General features: G+C 40.5%; 1 protein-coding gene across 2 annotated transcripts in view; it reads left to right on the plus strand.

Annotated features, from left to right (window-relative positions):
• LOC126092134 (little elongation complex subunit 2-like) overlaps positions 1-19,641 on the plus strand; it is a 266,729-nt gene that overhangs the window by 132,235 nt on the left and 114,853 nt on the right. For both annotated transcript variants that reach the window (XM_049907590.1, XM_049907591.1), the window contains one exon: positions 11,982-12,134. In XM_049907590.1, the coding sequence (XP_049763547.1) occupies positions 11,982-12,134 (153 nt within the window). The remainder of the gene's footprint in view (positions 1-11,981; positions 12,135-19,641) is intronic.

Raw genomic sequence — 19,641 nt, forward strand, 5'->3', positions numbered from 1 at the left:
AACTAACTTCTGCCATCGAATGTATGTAGCACTACGCAGGCATGTTTTGTAGGCACAAAGATAAATACTGGCGCCAAAACCTCTGCGTCAGTAAATAAATTTAAAAAAAAAAGTGGAAGACGAGCTTTTTTTCTCTGCCGCGAGTTTCGACCACTGCATTTTCATACATTATCCAACGAAGTAAATACAAATTCCGTATTGTTCATCTTCGAATGTAGCACAATTTCAGTGTACTACGAAAATCTGACTGGGAAGACTGTTTGGAATGTTTGTCAATATGGCCAACTCTACGTTCTGAATTTTTTCCTATCTGTGAGAAGAGATGGTAGCTAATAGGAACCTGATGAAATTTGAATCACATACAGTATTCTCTTCACCATAAGAATAATACGAATATAAACATTTTGCCATGTATTCTTTCATGTTTGCTGCTATCTCATTTAAATCCTGTTTGCCTAATAAACTACGAAACTAGAGTGAGACAACAGCAAACGCGGAAGAATATACGTATCGTGTCTTGTTTATATTCGTATTATTCTTATGCCTAATAGTGATACAGTCAGAAATGAAGCACGGCAAGTGACTAGATTTTTAAATCTAGGATGACTCTAATTTCTGTGCAGAATTTGATGTAATAAAGAAGCGGCCGCAAAGATTTTCATACGGAGAAAAATTTTCGCCTAACTCTCGTTCAGAACATGTTCTATCATACGCAGTCTATTATTTGATTCTTGTTGATCATTATCAAAGAAAGCAGCAGTGTAAGTAACAACAAATAGCAGTCTCTCGCCATTGTTTCGCTAATGAGATGATTCCTCTTTTTTTTTTTATTTTTTTTTATTTTTTATTAATTGTACGCGGCGGTAGCGCGCACAAAAGCAAACCATGCCGCGAGCCGCGACAGGCCGTAAACACGCACTATCAGGATGCGACAAACAATGCATGACACAGTGCAGTAATGCATTTTCAGTTTAAGAGTGACGCAAACACCTATAACAAAGAAAACGGCACTTATCAGATCAAAGCAAAATAAGCAATCGATTCAAACCAGACGAAGCACGTGGAAAAGGAAGTGTACCCGTATAAATACGGACGGAGCGCCTGACGCATAGCAATGGCTACGTGGTAAAGCTTAACTGCTAAGCTTACGACTCGAACCAAACTACTGTAGCTGTATCGTCATTCTTTCGACCTAAATTGTGTCTCATATTACAATGGACCAACTTTGATTCGATTTGGAGGTGTGGCCTAAAACTTTTCTCTCCCCTTGAATTTCGAGTCTCAAATTCCAGGTGCGGCTTAGATTCGGGAAATTTTTTTTTCCTTGATTTTGAGTCTCATTTTTCAGGTGCGGCTTAGATTCGAGTGCGGCTTGAATTCGAGTAAATACGGTACATAGGGGGTTGTAGCATATTTCTAGAGTCACCACTAAAAGCTGGTCTGGAAACGTTGTTAATAGGCTTTCTAGGGATAGTTCACATCTATCTTCAATAGTCTTACAGTTCAGTTCCTCCAGTATCTCTGTGACCCTCTCCCACAGATCAAACAAATCTGTTGCCCTTCTCTGTATAACTTCAATATCTCCTGTTAGTCCTATTTGTCCATTTCATATATCTACAGTGTGTTACACCCAGGTATTTGTATGAGCTGACCAATTCCAACTGTGATTCACAGATATTATAACCATAGGATACTATGCTTATTTCATTTTGTGAAGTGCAGAATTTTATGTTCTTGAACATTTAATGTAAGTTACCTATCTTTTCACCGCTTTGAAATCTGATCAAAGTCTGGATGAATATTCAGCTTCTTTCAGACAGAACTTCATTACAGATAACTGCATTATCTACATAAATTTTTAAGTTACTATTAATATTGTGTACAAGGTCATTAATATACAGGGTGTCCCATAATAAAATTTACAGGAAGAGAACTATTGCTCATAATGACATCAGATTTGAAAAGTGTATTATTGAAATGGGGAACAGTCACTGAAGGGTGGGGGAAGAAGAAGAAGAAGAAGAAGAAGATAACATTGTAATTGTCAGAATATGCCCACCAACAGATGCATGGCATGCGGCTGTTCCACAGTTTGCATCCGAGATGCCCAACATGACTGTCTCCATGGAGGATCATGTGTTCTTGTAAAGATGTTTTTACAAGGATGAGGATTCTATGCCAGTAGCACTGCAGAAGTTCTGGACATACAAAGGTATGAAAAAAGGCATTGTTCTGATGCCTGCCAAGGCTCTGCAGAAAATGATGATAAAATTCGGACGGTTTCTTCTTATGTGCAGCGTGGGAGAGGGAGAAAAATAGTTTATCTGTTGTCTGTTGAAGACATGGCCACAGCATTGCAGAAGGGGTCAAGCAGGGGTGTGCAAACAAGCAATGCACGTGGAATTGCCCAAATGTTTGACATGCCTGCAATCATGATGCATAAAATCTTATGAAACACACTGCGTTGCTTTCTGTACAAAATAACCAATGCTCAGGATTTGATTCCTGCTGATCTGTCAGCAATACAAATTTTTGCTCTGGAATTTCTTGCTTGTGTGGCAGTGGATAGTGAATGGTCATGTAGTAACATTTCTGTGAACAAAAGAAGCGCATTTCCATCTTAAAGGACATGTCAATTTGCAGAATTGCAGAATATCAACTGCTACCACCTCATTCTGCAAAGTTGACTTTGTGTCATGGGTTAATGCATCATTTACTATAGGGCCATATTTTTTCGAAGAGATAAGTCCTGCAGGTCCTGTACCTTTACCGTCACTGGCAAAATTTCGAGAGCCTTTTGTGTACCAGCACCATTCCAACCCTTCAACAGCATGGATTTGTAGATGAAGTGGCTGCTGCAGAGGCATTTCAAAACTGCTAGAATCATCAGCTGTAATTTCCATACAGCCTGGCTGTCCAGATCGCCTGATCATAATCTGTGTGACTTCTGGCTTTGGTGTTATCTGGAAGATGGTACGTTCAGTGCTCCAGTTATGAATGTAGCTGAATTGAAGTTCACCTTTATCTCTCCCCATATATTTTTATATTTATTTTCATTTTCATTTCAGCCTCATGTTTCACTTTCCACCTTCTAATACCATGTCACCCTCACAACACCTCCACAACGACCCCATTAAGTTTTATTTACATTCCCTCCGCAAACATGCCTTTGCCCTAGCCAGATTACACTCCCATATTTTATTTTCTCAGGCTTGTCTGACATTTGGCATCACCCCCAAAGGCCTCACACTTAAAGTTCCCATCTCTGGCTGCAACCCTTCTTTCCATCAGTCCCTATACCAGTTCCAAACTGAACAATCCATTGCCCTCACCCACCTAATCCTTCATCTAAACATCAACTCGGCCAATCAACACACCCGTCAACTCCTATCCTTAATAAAAGTCCTCAATCTTTCCTCTCCCACATCCACACCGGCTGTTCAGAGCATCCTCCCTACAGGCCAACCGCAAATTAGAACAGCATGCCACCCTCCACCTTAAAAAACTATCCAATCTCCTGGTTTCCCACCTCCGGAAAGGCAACTCACTCACCCTTCACAACCTTTCCAGCAAACCTCAAGCTCCTCTCATTGCACACAAACCCAGTCTCTCCCATCTACTCAATCTCCCACTTCCAGCTCTACTCCCTCCAAAACCTCAAAATTCCGATCAACACAATCTGGAACCACAACACCCCAATTCAGTAGTTAACCTTTCCTCCAAACCTCTCTCCCAATCCGAAACCTCTGTCCTATCCAAAGGCCTCACCTTCAGCCCCACTCCCAGATTCAACCAAACAGCCCTCGTCAAAGATTTACTGTCCTACACCCGTACTCTCTGCTGGAAATATCACTTTGCCACGAAGAAAAATGATCCTAATCCTACTCCTAATGATCCAACTCCCCAAGACACTATCCAAATTGAACCCTGCCTGGAACAGTTCCGTCCTCCGTCACAGCGGGACCAACCTCCTCTTCCTCAAAATCACCCTCTCCAAACCTTCCAGGAATTTCTGACTTCCAGCCTTGCCTCTCAATCCTTCTTAAAAAACCTTAATCCTACTCCCAACATCACCACTGCTGAAGCCCAGGCTATCCGTGATCTGAAGGCTGACCGATCCATCGTCATTCTTCCGGCGGACAAGGGTTCCACGACCGTGTTACTTGATCGTCGGAAGTATGTGGCTGAGGGACTGCGTCAGCTTTCAGACAACACTACTTACAAAGTTTGCCAAGGTAATCCCATTCCTGATGTCCAGGCAGAGCTTCAAGGAATCCTCAGAACCTTAGGCCCCCTACAAAACCTTTCACCTGACTCCATCAACCTCCTGACCCCACCAACACCCCGCACCCCTATCTTCTACCTTCTACCTAAAATTCACAAATCCAATCATCCCGGCCCCCCCATTGTAGCTGGTTACCAAGCCCCCACAGAATGTATCTCTGCCTACGTAGATCAACACCTTTAACCCATTACATGCAGTCTCCCATCCTTCATCAAAGACACCAACCACTTTCTCGAACGCCTGGAATCCTTACCCAATCCGTTACCCCCAGAAACCATCCTTGTAACCATTGATGCCACTTCCTTATACACAAATATCCCGCACGTCCAGGGCCTCGCTGCGATGGAGCACTTCCTTTCATGCCGATCACCTGCCACCCTACCTAAAACCTCTTTCCTCATTACCTTAGCCAGCTTCATCCTGACCCACAACTTCTTCACTTTTGAAGACCAGACATACCAACAATTAAAGGGAACAGCCATGGGTACCAGGATGGCCCCTTCGTACGCCAACCTATTCATGGGTAGCTTAGAGGAAGCCTTCTTGGTTACCCAGGCCTGCCAACCCAAAGTTTGGTACAGATTTATTGATGACATCTTCATGATCTGGACTCACAGTGAAGAAGAACTCCAGAATTTCCTCTCCAACCTCAACTCCTTTGGTTCCATCAGATTCACCTGGTCCTACTCCAAATCCCATGCCACTTTCCTTGATGTTGACCTCCACCTGTCCAATGGCCAGTTTCACACGTCCGTCCACATCAAACCCACCAACAAGCAACAGTACCTCCATTATGACAGCTGCCACCCATTCCACATCAAACGGTCCCTTCCCTACAGCCTAGGTCTTCGTGGCAAACGAATCTGCTCCAGTCCGGAATCCCTGAACCATTACACCAACAACCTGACAACAGCTTTCGCATCCCGCAACTACCCTCCCGACCTGGTACAAAAGCAAATAACCAGAGCCACTTCCTCATCCTCTCAAACCCAGAACCTCCCACAGAAGAACCACAAAAGTGCCCCACTTGTGACAGGATACTTTCCGGGACTGGATCAGACTTTGAATGTGGCTCTCCAGCAGGGATACGACTTCCTCAAATCCTGCCCTGAAATGAGATCCATCCTTCATGAAATCCTCCCCACTCCACCAAGAGTGTCTTTCCGCCATCCACATAACCTTCGTAACTTCTTAGTTCATCCCTATGAAATCCCCAAACCACCAACGCTACCCGCTGGCTCCTTCATCATCTTTGTTTTTAGGTATATTTTTCCTACGTGGAATGTTTCCTTTCGTCTTTCCCTCTCCTTCCCTCTTTCCTGATGAGGCAACAGTTTGTTGCGAAAGCTTGAATTTTGTGTGTATGTTTGTGTTCGTATGTGTGTCTGTCGACCTGCCAGCACTTTCATTTGGTAAGTCACATCTACTTTGTTTTTAGATATATTTTTCCTTCGTGGAATGTTTCCTTCTATTATATATATATATATATATATATATATATATATATATATATATATATATATATATATATATATATATATATATATATATATATATATATATATATATATATATATATATATATATATAATAGAGGGAAACATTCCACGTGGGAAAAATATATTTAAAAAGAAAGATGATGAGACTTACCAAACAAAAGCGCTGGCAGGTCGATAGACACACAAACAAACACAAACATACACACAAAATCTAGCTTTCGCAACCAACGGTTGCCTCGTCAGGAAAGAGGGAAGGAGAAGGAAAGACAAAAGGATATGCGTTTTAAGGGAGAGGGTAAGGAGTCATTCCAATCCCGGGAGCGGAAAGACTTACCTTAGGGGGAAAAAAGGACAGGTATACACTCGCACACACACACATATCCATCCACACATACAAGACACAAGCAGACATTTGTAAAGGCAAAGAGTTTGAGCAGAGATGTCAGTCGGGACGGAAGTACAGAGGCAAAGATGATGTTGAAAGACAGGTGAGGTATGAGCGGCGGCAGATTGAAATTAGGAATTAGCGGAGATTGAGGCCTGGCGGATAGCGAGAAGAGAGGATATGCTGAAGGGCAAGTTCCCATCTCCGGAGTTCTGACAGGTTGGTGTTAGTGGGAAGTATCCAGATAACCCGGACGGTGTAACACTGTGCCAAGATGTGCTGGCCGTGCACCAAGGCATGTTTAGCCACAGGGTGATCCTCATTACCAACAAACACTGTCTGCCTGTGTCCATTCATGCGAATGGACAGTTTGTTGCTGGTCATTCCCACATAGAACGCTTCACAGTGTAGGCAGGTCAGTTGGTAAATCACGTGGGTGCTTTCACACGTGGCTCTGCCTTTGATCGTGTACACCTTCCGACACTTCCTCATCTCCTCAAACCCGGAACCCTCCACAGAAGAACCCCAAAAGTGCCCCACTTGTGACAGGATACTTTCCGGGACTGGATCAGATTCTGAATGTGGCTCTCCAGCAGGGATACGACTTCCTCAAATCCTGCCCTGAAATGAGATCCATCCTTCATGAAATCCTCCCCACTCCACCAAGAGTGTCTTTCCGCCGTCCACCCAACCTTCGTAACCTCTTAGTTCATCCCTATGAAATCCCCAAACCACCTTCCCTACCCTCTGGCTCCTACCCCTGTAACCGTCCCCGGTGTAAAACCTGTCCCATGCACCCTCCCACCACCACCTATTCCAGTCCTGTAACCCGGAAGGTGTACACGATCAAAGGCAGAGCCACGTGTGAAAGCACCCACGTGATTTACCAACTGACCTGCCTACACTGTGAAGCGTTCTATGTGGGAATGACCAGCAACAAACTGTCCATTCGCATGAATGGACACAGGCAGACAGTGTTTGTTGGTAATGAGGATCACCCTGTGGCTAAACATGCCTTGGTGCACGGCCAGCACATCTTGGCACAGTGTTACACCGTCCGGGTTATCTGGATACTTCCCACTAACACCAACCTGTCAGAACTCCGGAGATGGGAACTTGCCCTTCAGCATATCCTCTCTTCTCGCTATCCGCCAGGCCTCAATCTCCGCTAATTCCTAATTTCAATCTGCCGCCGCTCATACCTCACCTGTCTTTCAACATCATCTTTGCCTCTGTACTTCCGTCCCGACTGACATCTCTGCTCAAACTCTTTGCCTTTACAAATGTCTGCTTGTGTCTTGTATGTGTGGATGGATATGTGTGTGTGTGCGAGTGTATACCTGTCCTTTTTTCCCCCTAAGGTAAGTCTTTCCGCTCCCGGGATTGGAATGACTCCTTACCCTCTCCCTTAAAACGCATATCCTTTTGTCTTTCCTTCTCCTTCCCTCTTTCCTGACGAGGCAACCGTTGGTTGCGAAAGCTAGATTTTGTGTGTATGTTTGTGTTTGTTTGTGTGTCTATCGACCTGCCAGCGCTTTTGTTTGGTAAGTCTCATCATCTTTCTTTTTAAATATATTTTTCCCACGTGGAATGTTTCCCTCTATTATATATATATATATTGAAGCAAATAACCAGAGCCACTTCCTCATCTCCTCAAACCCGGAACCTTCCACAGAAGAACCCCAAAAGTGCCCCACTTGTGACAGGATACTTTCCGGGACTGGATCAGATTCTGAATGTGGCTCTCCAGCAGGGATACGACTTCCTCAAATCCTGCCCTGAAATGAGATCCATCCTTCATGAAATCCTCCCCACTCCACCAAGAGTGTCTTTCCGCCGTCCACCTAACCTTCGTAACCTCTTAGTTCATCCCTATGAAATCCCCAAACCACCTTCCCTACCCTCTGGCTCCTACCCCTGTAACCGCCCCCGGTGTAAAACCTGTCCCATGCACCCTCCCACCACCACCTATTCCAGTCCTGTAACCCGGAAGGTGTACACGATCAAAGGCAGAGCCACGTGTGAAAGCACCCACGTGATTTACCAACTGACCTGCCTACACTGTGAAGCGTTCTATGTGGGAATGACCAGCAACAAACTGTCCATTCGCATGAATGGACACAGGCAGACAGTGTTTGTTGGTAATGAGGATCACCCTGTGGCTAAACATGCCTTGGTGCACGGCCAGCACATCTTGGCACAGTGTTACACCGTCCGGGTTATCTGGATACTTCCCACTAACACCAACCTGTCAGAACTCCGGAGATGGGAACTTGCCCTTCAGCATATCCTCTCTTCTCGCTATCCGCCAGGCCTCAATCTCCGCTAATTCCTAATTTCAATCTGCCGCCGCTCATACCTCACCTGTCTTTCAACATCATCTTTGCCTCTGTACTTCCGTCCCGACTGACATCTCTGCTCAAACTCTTTGCCTTTACAAATGTCTGCTTGTGTCTTGTATGTGTGGATGGATATGTGTGTGTGTGCGAGTGTATACCTGTCCTTTTTTCCCCCTAAGGTAAGTCTTTCCGCTCCCGGGATTGGAATGACTCCTTACCCTCTCCCTTAAAACGCATATCCTTTTGTCTTTCCTTCTCCTTCCCTCTTTCCTGACGAGGCAACCGTTGGTTGCGAAAGCTAGATTTTGTGTGTATGTTTGTGTTTGTTTGTGTGTCTATCGACCTGCCAGCGCTTTTGTTTGGTAAGTCTCATCATCTTTCTTTTTAAATATATTTTTCCCACGTGGAATGTTTCCCTCTATTATATATATATATATTGAAGCAAATAACCAGAGCCACTTCCTCATCTCCTCAAACCCGGAACCTTCCACAGAAGAACCCCAAAAGTGCCCCACTTGTGACAGGATACTTTCCGGGACTGGATCAGATTCTGAATGTGGCTCTCCAGCAGGGATACGACTTCCTCAAATCCTGCCCTGAAATGAGATCCATCCTTCATGAAATCCTCCCCACTCCACCAAGAGTGTCTTTCCGCCGTCCACCTAACCTTCGTAACCTCTTAGTTCATCCCTATGAAATCCCCAAACCACCTTCCCTACCCTCTGGCTCCTACCCCTGTAACCGCCCCCGGTGTAAAACCTGTCCCATGCACCCTCCCACCACCACCTATTCCAGTCCTGTAACCCGGAAGGTGTACACGATCAAAGGCAGAGCCACGTGTGAAAGCACCCACGTGATTTACCAACTGACCTGCCTACACTGTGAAGCGTTCTATGTGGGAATGACCAGCAACAAACTGTCCATTCGCATGAATGGACACAGGCAGACAGTGTTTGTTGGTAATGAGGATCACCCTGTGGCTAAACATGCCTTGGTGCACGGCCAGCACATCTTGGCACAGTGTTACACCGTCCGGGTTATCTGGATACTTCCCACTAACACCAACCTGTCAGAACTCCGGAGATGGGAACTTGCCCTTCAGCATATCCTCTCTTCTCGCTATCCGCCAGGCCTCAATCTCCGCTAATTCCTAATTTCAATCTGCCGCCGCTCATACCTTACCTGTCTTTCAACATCATCTTTGCCTCTGTACTTCCGTCCCGACTGACATCTCTGCCCAAACTCTTTGCCTTTACAAATGTCTGCTTGTGTCTGTGTATATGCGGATGGATATGTGTGTGTGTTACACCGTCCAGATAACCCGTGACAGAATATATATATATATAATAGAGGGAAACATTCCACGTGGGAAAAATATATTTATTTATTTTTTTTTTTTTTGGTACTTCCGTCTAAAAAAGCCAAACTCTTTGCCTTTACAAATGTCTGCTTGTGTCTGTGTATGTGTGGATGGATATGTGTGTGTGTGCGAGTGTATACCTGTCCTTTTTTCCCCCTAAGGTAAGTCTTTCCGCTCCCGGGATTGGAATGACTCCTTACCCTCTCCCTTAAAACCCAATCCTTTTGTCTTTCCCTCTCCTTCCCTCTTTCCTGACGAGGCAACCGTTGGTTGCGAAAGCTAGAGTTTTGTGTGTATGTTTGTGTTTGTTTGTGTGTCTATCGACCTGCCAGCGCTTTTGTTGGGTAAGTAAATATATATATATATATATATATATATATATATATATATATATATATATATAAATAAACCTCAATCCAGCCACAAATTTTGCTTGGTACCCCATATGCTTTTGATAATAAGCAAAGATATGATACTGAATCAAATGCTTTTTGGAAATCAAGGAATACTGCATCTGTCTGACTACCTTGATCCAAAGCTTTCAGTATGTCATGTGAGAAAAGTGCGAGTTTGGTATCACATGATCGATGTTTTCAAAATCCATGTTGGTTGGATTGAAAGAGGTCATTCTGTTCAGCTTGTTACGTTCGAGCTCAGAATATATTGTGAGATTATGTAATAAATCTATGTCAACGATACTTAATGGTAGATTTGTGAATCACTTCTACCACCCTTTTTGTAAATTGGTGCGATCTGTGCCTTTTTCCAACTATTGGACATGGTTTTTTGTTCAAGGGTTCTACAGTAGATTATAGTTAAGAGGTGATTCAAATTAAGTATAATAACTGATAGGGATTCCTTTGGGCCCAGAAGCTTTTTCAGTTTTAATGGTTTCAACTGTTCCTCAATGCCAATGACGCTACCACTTATTTCACTTGTCTCTTCAGTGGTATGAGGATTAAATTCAGATCATTCTCCTGGGTTTTTAATTGTAAACTAGCATTTAGAAATAGAATTACAAATTTTTGCTTTTGCTTTTTGTGGTTCCTGTCTCATCTGCAAGTGACTGAACATTAACTTTGGTCCCACTGACAGCATTTCCATATGACCGTAATTTCTTTGGGTTGTGTGAAAGATGATTTAAAATTATTGTGCTATGGTACTCACTGAAGTCTTCATGCCATGCTCTCTTGACAATTGAATGTGTTCCATTCAGCCTCTCCCTATCTATAGCACTATACTTGGTTTTACACCTATTATAAATAGTCTGTTTCTTTACAGTCCCTGTATACCATGGAGGTCCCTCCCATTATAAACTGTTCTTCTGGATACATCCTTGATGAAAGTTTAAAGTTCCTCATTGAGATATGATTCTACTGCTTTTTTATCTAGTTTATTGAACGTGCATATCTTTCTGTTTGTTTTAGTTTTGTTTTGTACTCTGGTAATCATTGTTGCCACAGCTGTCTCTTGGTCACTAATACCAGTTTCAATGTGGCCAACCCCCAAAGAGGTCAGGTATATTTCTTGCCATTAGATATATTTCTATCATGAGTGGGATTCCAAGCTGTGTTCTAAGTAGTTTTCAGAGAATGATATTAGTAATATTTTACAGGATTTCGTGGCATGACACCTTTTAACGAAACTGTAATTTTTCCAGTTCACTGTTAGGTGATTATAGTCTCTACCAATGATTACAGTATGGTTTGTAAACTTGCATACAAACTAACTGAGTTTCTCTCTTACAGTTTTCAGTTACAACAGGTGATTAAGTCTGGTGGCTGATAGAAGGATCACAATTAAAATTTTATGCCCACTCCTGATACTGAGTCTTGCTTCTTGCTTCAGTTTCCCTCTCAGTGGGTTTGAGTTTCTTGTGTACTGTAACAAATATACTACCTCCATTTCCCATTAGACTGTTCTTTCTACACACACTTAAATTTTCCCCAAAAATCTCACTGCTCTCAACTTAAGCTTCCTGTATCTTAGCTTGCATTATGTGAGCTTCACTGCTTTTCAGGTGCACTATTGGCTTGTGGTCAGTAATTGTTGTTTATGTAGTGAGTATATATTTCTCACTGTCCGTAATCACTACTGTCCATTTTATTTACAGTGAGCAGAGACAAAACAGCTCAGAATATTGTCTCTGGTTGTGGACCTGATGTGGTCATATCAATGAGTGGTTTGAAATGCATTATGGACAATTTCTCCCCAGAATATGATACAGAATGGGACATCCCTGTTGTTGTAAGAGAAGAAAAATCATGTAAGTATATTGAAAGTGTAACTACAGATTACTGTGACGACAGTGTTATAAAAAGTATATATTGTTACTCAACATCTCCTCTGTATGGTGAGTGGTAATGTATTCTTCTTATAATGTTGACATTATCCCATCCTGGATTTTCCATTGTTTGAACAACCATTATGTGAGATCTGTATAGAAAGAAACCCAACAAAATGTGGGTCAGTTAAGTGAATATTTTACTTTTACATAGATTATTTTTTGGTACTTAAAATATTGCCATATTTATGAAATGAAAACCAGTGATAAAATGAGTGGATAGTGGTAGTTTAAAGGTAAGTGTAGACTTAACAGCAGACCTGGAAATGTATGTTATTAATATGACAAAAGCAGGAATATGTTTTGTAATGTCATGACACCAAATATTCATAATTACAGTTGTGCTCTACCTTTTCGAATTCATTCATTCTCACATTGTGTTCTGTAGAGCTCATTATGAGAGTAAACAGTAAGGGTTTAGACAAGCCTTAATGTACCTATCATCAGGAACCAGAAAATGTAGCATCTATTTTTGGCATAATTTGCATCTATTTGTTTGCGAATGATTAGAAGCACCAATTTAAAAGATAGTAATGCTACACGAGTGAAGACAACAAAGCTGTAGTTCTTTGAAATTTGCTGTTAAAAAAAATGCCGACTGGTAACATTTTGAGTAGAATGTTTGCATTTGCGGAAACTGCAACAACTTTTCTTTTGCAAAATGGCCTTTGTTTTCTTCATTTGACTGTTCTAAGCTATCTGGAACTGAATGTGTATCGGATTTAACAAGTTTCTCCAACTTGTTTGTCTTTTCATGAAAAATTCAATTAATTTCTGCCTTGTGTGGGTGTTCATAGTAGTGCAACCCATGCTTGACAACGCTACAGGTAGAACTGACAAGGCACTTAGCGTAGAAGTAGAACTGAAAGTAACTTTATTTGAATGTTAGGGGAAGAATTTAGAGGCGCAGTCAAAAAACATAATAGATATTGTTTTCCAGCTGCTATAAAGCACAGTGCACACACAGTATAGTGGCCGTCGGCTGCAAGCGTAAACAAACTAGAATTTTGACTGCCCAAGGGGAGAGGACAGTCAATGTTGCCAACTAACTTGGGAAATGAAAATACACCAACTCTTTTTCTAAAATTCACCAAAAAATCACTAGAACTAATAAGCACGGTTATCATTGAGTACGTCTCCCGCCATGTAAAGAATGTGGACAGAACAGAAAAACTAGTTATATAAGATGTAGTGAAATTTGAAACTTGAAAGGTGAAGTAACTAAAATGGCCCTAGAGGCAATGTTAAATTGTTGAATATTATCGTGTACAGTTATGAAAGTTATATGTATTGTACTCACTTTAAAAAATTGCCTGTTCGTCAAAATCTGCCACAAAAACTGCATTATCCTTTGATGATTATGATTCTGGTAGGTGCAGCCAAATAAGGCCAAATCTGGTTGCCAAAATGGATTTCACATTTCTCACTTTCAGTCTGTTTCATTTTTTTGTTTTTATTACATTTACTTGGTTGAAGACTCTTTCAACATCTGATTCAGATGTGGAAAGAAATGGATGGGAGTTACAGTTTTCACTATTTCAGCAATGGGTTTTCGCCACTAGAATTTCTTTATGAAGCAACTTCATTGCAAAATTTTACCATGTCTTTTACTTCAGTCCATTTTATGTAGTGTAAATTCTTAGACCGATTACACAGGCGAACGGAACATTTTTTTGAGAAACTTCTTTTACTTTGATAGCTGATCTTTGTAGATTTTTATCAGCTGAATCCAAATCTAGCCTTACTTTTTTTTGTGTGACCCATAGTTTTCAAGCAATAAGCTTTTTATTATACAGTATAAAGATCCTATGCTATACAGTAAACAGGGAAATTAATGAAATGCTTTGTTACAGCATAAGCATGGTTTATATTTACAGTAAACTGTTTAAAACAATGATATGTGTTAAAAAGGTTTCACTCGTCAGCTGGACTTGGTTTTTATTTTCTTTCTCTTTTTTCTTTGAAGCTTCTTGTGTAGCTTTTTCTATGATGAATCACTTGCTGAACTTGTTGGTGACGTGACCGACAGCAGTCCCTCATCACGTTGGTGTTCCAGTGGCCTTGGTAGTGTTTTTCCATCACTTTAATGTCCTGGTGAAAACGCTCTCCTTGCTCCTCACTAACATCTTCCATTTTGCCTGGGAAGTAATCAAGGTGACTGTTCAAAAAAGTGAACTTTCAAGCTCGTTAAACACCCTAAAGTTTTAAACTTCTTTAACATTATAGCTATAATAGAAACATGTTGTGGGTCTATTTCATGTCCTAAGAACTTTGTAATGACCTGCTTGAATAATACCCATGCTTCTTTCTCATTTAAGGTCATTGTGCATTCAAAGTTAGCATCAAACATCAATTTTCTAGTGTCAGCTCCGACAAAGACGCATTCTTTTAGTTTAGCTTCTGAAAGGTGTGAAAACTTTTGACAGAGATACTTAAAACATGGTCCAACTTTAGGCAAAGCCTTTACAAACTGTTTCATTAGGCCTAACTTTATATGGAGAGGTGGTAGGGGTGTGCTTTTTGGAATCTATAAGGTTTTTGCGTAGAATGTTCACACCACGTTTTTAAGATTCCCTCACAAGCCAGTTATTTCTGCACCAGTGTTGATCCCTAGCCCTACTGTCCCATTCGCACAAGAAACATGGGAATTTGGTAAAGCCACCTTGCTAACCAAGGAACATGTATGTTACTTTTAGATTGCCACATATCATCCAATCATGGGCAGAATAGCCTATTTTATTTAGCACTATTTCTAGGTTTTCACAGCTTTCTTTCATATGTAGAGAATGTCCAACAGGTACAGATGTATACATGTTACCATTGTGTAATAAAACAGCCTTTAAGGGGGGTAGGACGTCAAACGGGACGACTTGGAGCAGGAGAGACTCCACAGGAATTTTTAACTTCCACTGTCTACACTTTTAAAAATAAAATTCATAAAACTTTGTCACAATGACCAGAAAAGGATTCAGGATTGACACTTATAGTAGTGGAAGTTCAAAAATATAAGAAAATAATTTTATTTTTTTACATTTGTATTTCACCTTTTTTTCACTTACTATTGGCTGAATTTGTTGCTATAGGTACACTTTTATTCGTAAGTAAGGGAGATTCTTCGATTAATTTTGCACAGCCTACAAACCATACTTACAGCTGTATGAAACTCTAGAATTTTCCAAATATATTAAAAACTGTGGTAAAAATTGAGATAATTAACTATAATATTTGAGTTTTTTCTAAACATTAAGTTTAAAATGTAACAGCACATTCATTTTTTCATAAATTAAATAATTTCTAGAGTTTCATACACCTCTAAGTATGGTTTGTATGCTGTGCAAAATTCATCGAAGAATCTTTCTTACTTATAAAGAAACGTGTACCTGTAGCAACAAATGCAGCCAGTAGAAGGGAAAAAATTATGAACTTTCACATGTAATTTAAAAAAAAACAACTTCTACTGCTACAATTGTGAATCCTGAATCCATCCTGGTCATGCTGACAAAGTTTTATGAATTTATTCGTTAAAGTATGACGGTGGAAATTAAAATGTCCTGTGGTGTCTCTCCTGCTCCAAGACGGCCCGTTTGATGTCCTACCCCCCCTTAAACAAGTTTGGATGAATCAATAAACAGCCCCCAGTCTTCCTTTTTATATTCAATACCAAACTCATTCATCAGACCAGGAATGTCTGAGCAGTACACTGAATCACCTTCTTGTTGGAAAAACTTGGAAAATTGCTGCTCTCTCTTTTTATACATGTATATGCTGGTTCTGACTGCCAATAAGTTCTTTTCTTTTAATCTAGTGCCAAGCAATTCAGCTTATTCTTTTGTTAAGCCCATATCCCTAACCAAATCATTAAGCTCGGTTTGAGTAAACAATTTCTGTATTACAGTGGAATTCATCATCATCTGGTTCATCTAAATCACATTGCACATCAGAAAATACTTTTGTTGGAATAGAATTTAAAACAGCTGGTTGTTCAGGAACTGGCAAATCTACACCATGCCCTACTGGTCGGATGGCGGATGGAAGGTTAGGGTAGCTTATTACCCTTCTCCCCCCCCCCCCCCCCCCACCCCCCCCCCCCCACCCCCGGAATTCTGACCAGTAATATCAACACTGCAAAAGTAGTAATTATCGGAATGATTTCTTGGCTCCCTTCATATCATAGGAACAGTAAATGTGAAGGCTCTTTTCTCTTTTTTGGACTATTTTCTCAGATCTTCAACACACACATAACATACCTTATGCGGCACTCAAGATTTATCTTGATCACCAAGTTTAGATCCAAAGTATGATAGATAAATCTTTTTCACCAGTCAGCAGAGTTTTTACAACCACGGTTAGACATTGTACTGAGCACACATACAGGAAATGGGAAAGTGAGTTTAGGTTGACAGTAAACAAAACACCATCTGTTAACACAAAAATAGAATCAACCGTTTTTGCCAACAAATGTTTTTCAGCTGTGCTACCAACATAATCTACATTCATTACACCTACTTTTTAAATTATTTTAACTATATAAAAGCTGTTAAATTCTTTAAAAATTGCTTGATTTAATAAATTTAACTTTAAAATGTGAAGAAATGGTGGGTGATACGGTTTTTTAAGTATCATGTTTGGATTTCCCACCCTTAAAAACATAAGAATAAGGTATTTTCAGCAAAAACGTTTTTCCATCATTGGCCTGTTTTATCGTTTAGTGTAATAGCATTGGGATCCTAAAAGAAGAGCACTGGAGAAAATAACAATATATCTTGAAGAACTTTTAATTTTCTCACAAAGCTGTTGCCGCATTTGTTTTATAACTTCACTACAGCAAGGCTTCTTGGAGAAAGTTTTGTCTCACATTCAGATCCAAGACAGGCAGTTGGCTGCAAGTGTTCCTCAACTTTGAAATTCAGCATATCTAAATGGAATCCAGGAATAACAACTTTTGAACACAATGACTTAATGAGAATGATTACTGGTAGATCACTCGATAGCTTCGTGGGATCCTGACATTTGGATGCAAATTTCTTATTCACACTCTGAACTTCCTGTAGAGTAGATGTAAGAGAAACAAGGTAGAAGTAGTTAGATTCGTAGCTGTACATTGAAAACAAAAGTTCAGCCATGTAAGAGTGTTAATCTGTCTTGAGAATTCAAACTGGGCCAGAAGCTCCAACCACTGCTTTAATATTTGGGTTACTGCACTTTCAATGGATGACAATGTTGTCTGACTCATTTGAACTAGCCTAGTTTTAATGGCAAATCACCATCATTTATTGTAGCAGATAGTTCCTGATACGTAATTTGCCTCATGGCAGAAAGTGAGACCCAGCTGTATGTCTCTTTAATTAATTATTCTAAATTCCTTGGCAGAAAGTCATAGTAGCACGTGAAACCACAAGTTGCAAAGAGTGGCACACTCACCTAATTAACTGCAAGAGGCAGGATTTCACTTTTCAGTTTAGCATAAACTCCATTTCCATTTCATGACAGACATTATCTGTGCCCATTGCGAGAAGCTTATTTAAGTTCATCTCTCCTTTAGAAAGACAGCTTGTAAGAGTCTTAGTAATACCATCTGAAGTGCATTTGTCTAACTGTACAATACATATTAATAATTATATTTCTTACAATAGAATAGTAACTAATTACAATTCCCAGTAATTTTGTTACTGCAGTGTCATTCGTTTCATTTAAAGTTAAGCTGTATCGTTGGCCTCCTAAATCCCTTGTTAACACTTGCTCAAAATGTGGTGCTAAAATGTTACAGGCAATTGCTGTGCACTTTGTACCATAGAGTCTAAGATGTGCTGCTCCTTTACTGTCAAAAAAGCAGGATTTGCGCAGACCGTACAAGTGATCTTTGGCAGAAATGAATAATTTTCTGTAATAAAAAGCACCAACCACACTTCCATAAACTTTGATTTTTGTCTGATCACTTTCTATAGTAAAGCTGCTACTGGCTACCACTGAATGGTTCCGTTGCATTTATGTGCTTACCCTTGCAGGTAACTCAACTTTGCAATACTTGCAATAAAATTTAGTGTTGCTTCGCTCTACCCTCATTAGCTATTGTTACTTTGAAATCACAGGGAATATTGTCATTTACCAATGGTTGCTAGATTGCAAGTAGTATTATTTAATTATAACTGCAACAGTGTCTGCATTTTCCTTTCCACAAATGTCCACTTCACTGCACGGTATGCCTTTCAGAGACATGTAACCTATTTGCACAAACACCAACAAAAACTGTCTGAGTATTCACTTTCCACCACAGTCAAATAGCCACTCAGTAGAGCTGTTACCTCTACACTAACCAAAGAATGTCAGGGAATCCCAGTCCGGAGAGGGGGGACTCTACTCCACCAATGCATTTTACTTCACATGATTGTCAGTAATCTAATCCCTTTCTTTTCTTAGCTAGGAATATGGGGCAGGTGGCAGTCGCCTCAAATTATGCCATAATTACAAGTATATAACCAACACGTGGGTGAGGAGGCTGCAGTGAAAAAGGGTTTCCATAAGAGCTGAATAGACATTGTTTTCAGCTGCTTGCAGTGTTAATTGATTACGTATTTGATTATATTATTTATTTTCAACATCAGAAAACACTAGATTTTTGCAATGGTACTAATTACATAGATCTGGCACTAGATGCATTTAAAAACAGTCACTGAGTAGAGCGATGCAAGGAAACAAGCCCTGTCTCCCTCTCGAAGGGCAGTAGTTTTCACTCATTTTCTACCAAAGTGTAACTGAAACTTTGTTATAGGGATTGCTGATCTCTTCTGGTGTTGTAAGGATCGTGATTGAAATTTATGATGGATCAGGATTAGCTGCTTCACTCATTTCAAAATAAGGAGAGAAAACAATGAACACAAAGCATTTTGGAACAGCTACCGCACTGTTGCTTGTTGTGGTTGGCAGAGTATTGCTAATGAGATAGTTCAGGCCCAACCTCTAGTGGTATAGTACTACGTTGCATTATGCGGCGTGTATCTCAAATAGGCCACTCAATTGCCCACACGTGGCTCACACCAGACATCAAGAGCATTAGTACATCATTGTGTTTTATTTTGCAGACAGATTCTGATGCACATTATCTTTCCAAATTGGACTTCGCCAGATGCCATATAATACTAGTAACTGAAAATTGGTTACATTTTTGATATTAATATGCCAAAAATAAAGCTGTTTCAAAGCATCTGTGAGAAAATATTTCCTCTGGATACTATTAGCTGTGAAATAGCATCTATTAGGTAACTTCACATTTTGAGGCAAAATTTGCATGCATTTCACAGTCAGTGCAAAATGTGAATTTTTCCACTCTCTACTTATCTTAAAAATTTCTTTCAATTACTTACTACCTTCAGGAAGCAAAATAAGGAATAATGCCCAGAGACACAAATAAAAGTAAAATGCACTTTTACTT

The sequence above is a fragment of the Schistocerca cancellata genome, chromosome 7 (assembly GCF_023864275.1).
Source record: "Schistocerca cancellata isolate TAMUIC-IGC-003103 chromosome 7, iqSchCanc2.1, whole genome shotgun sequence".
NCBI lineage: Eukaryota > Metazoa > Arthropoda > Insecta > Orthoptera > Acrididae > Schistocerca > Schistocerca cancellata.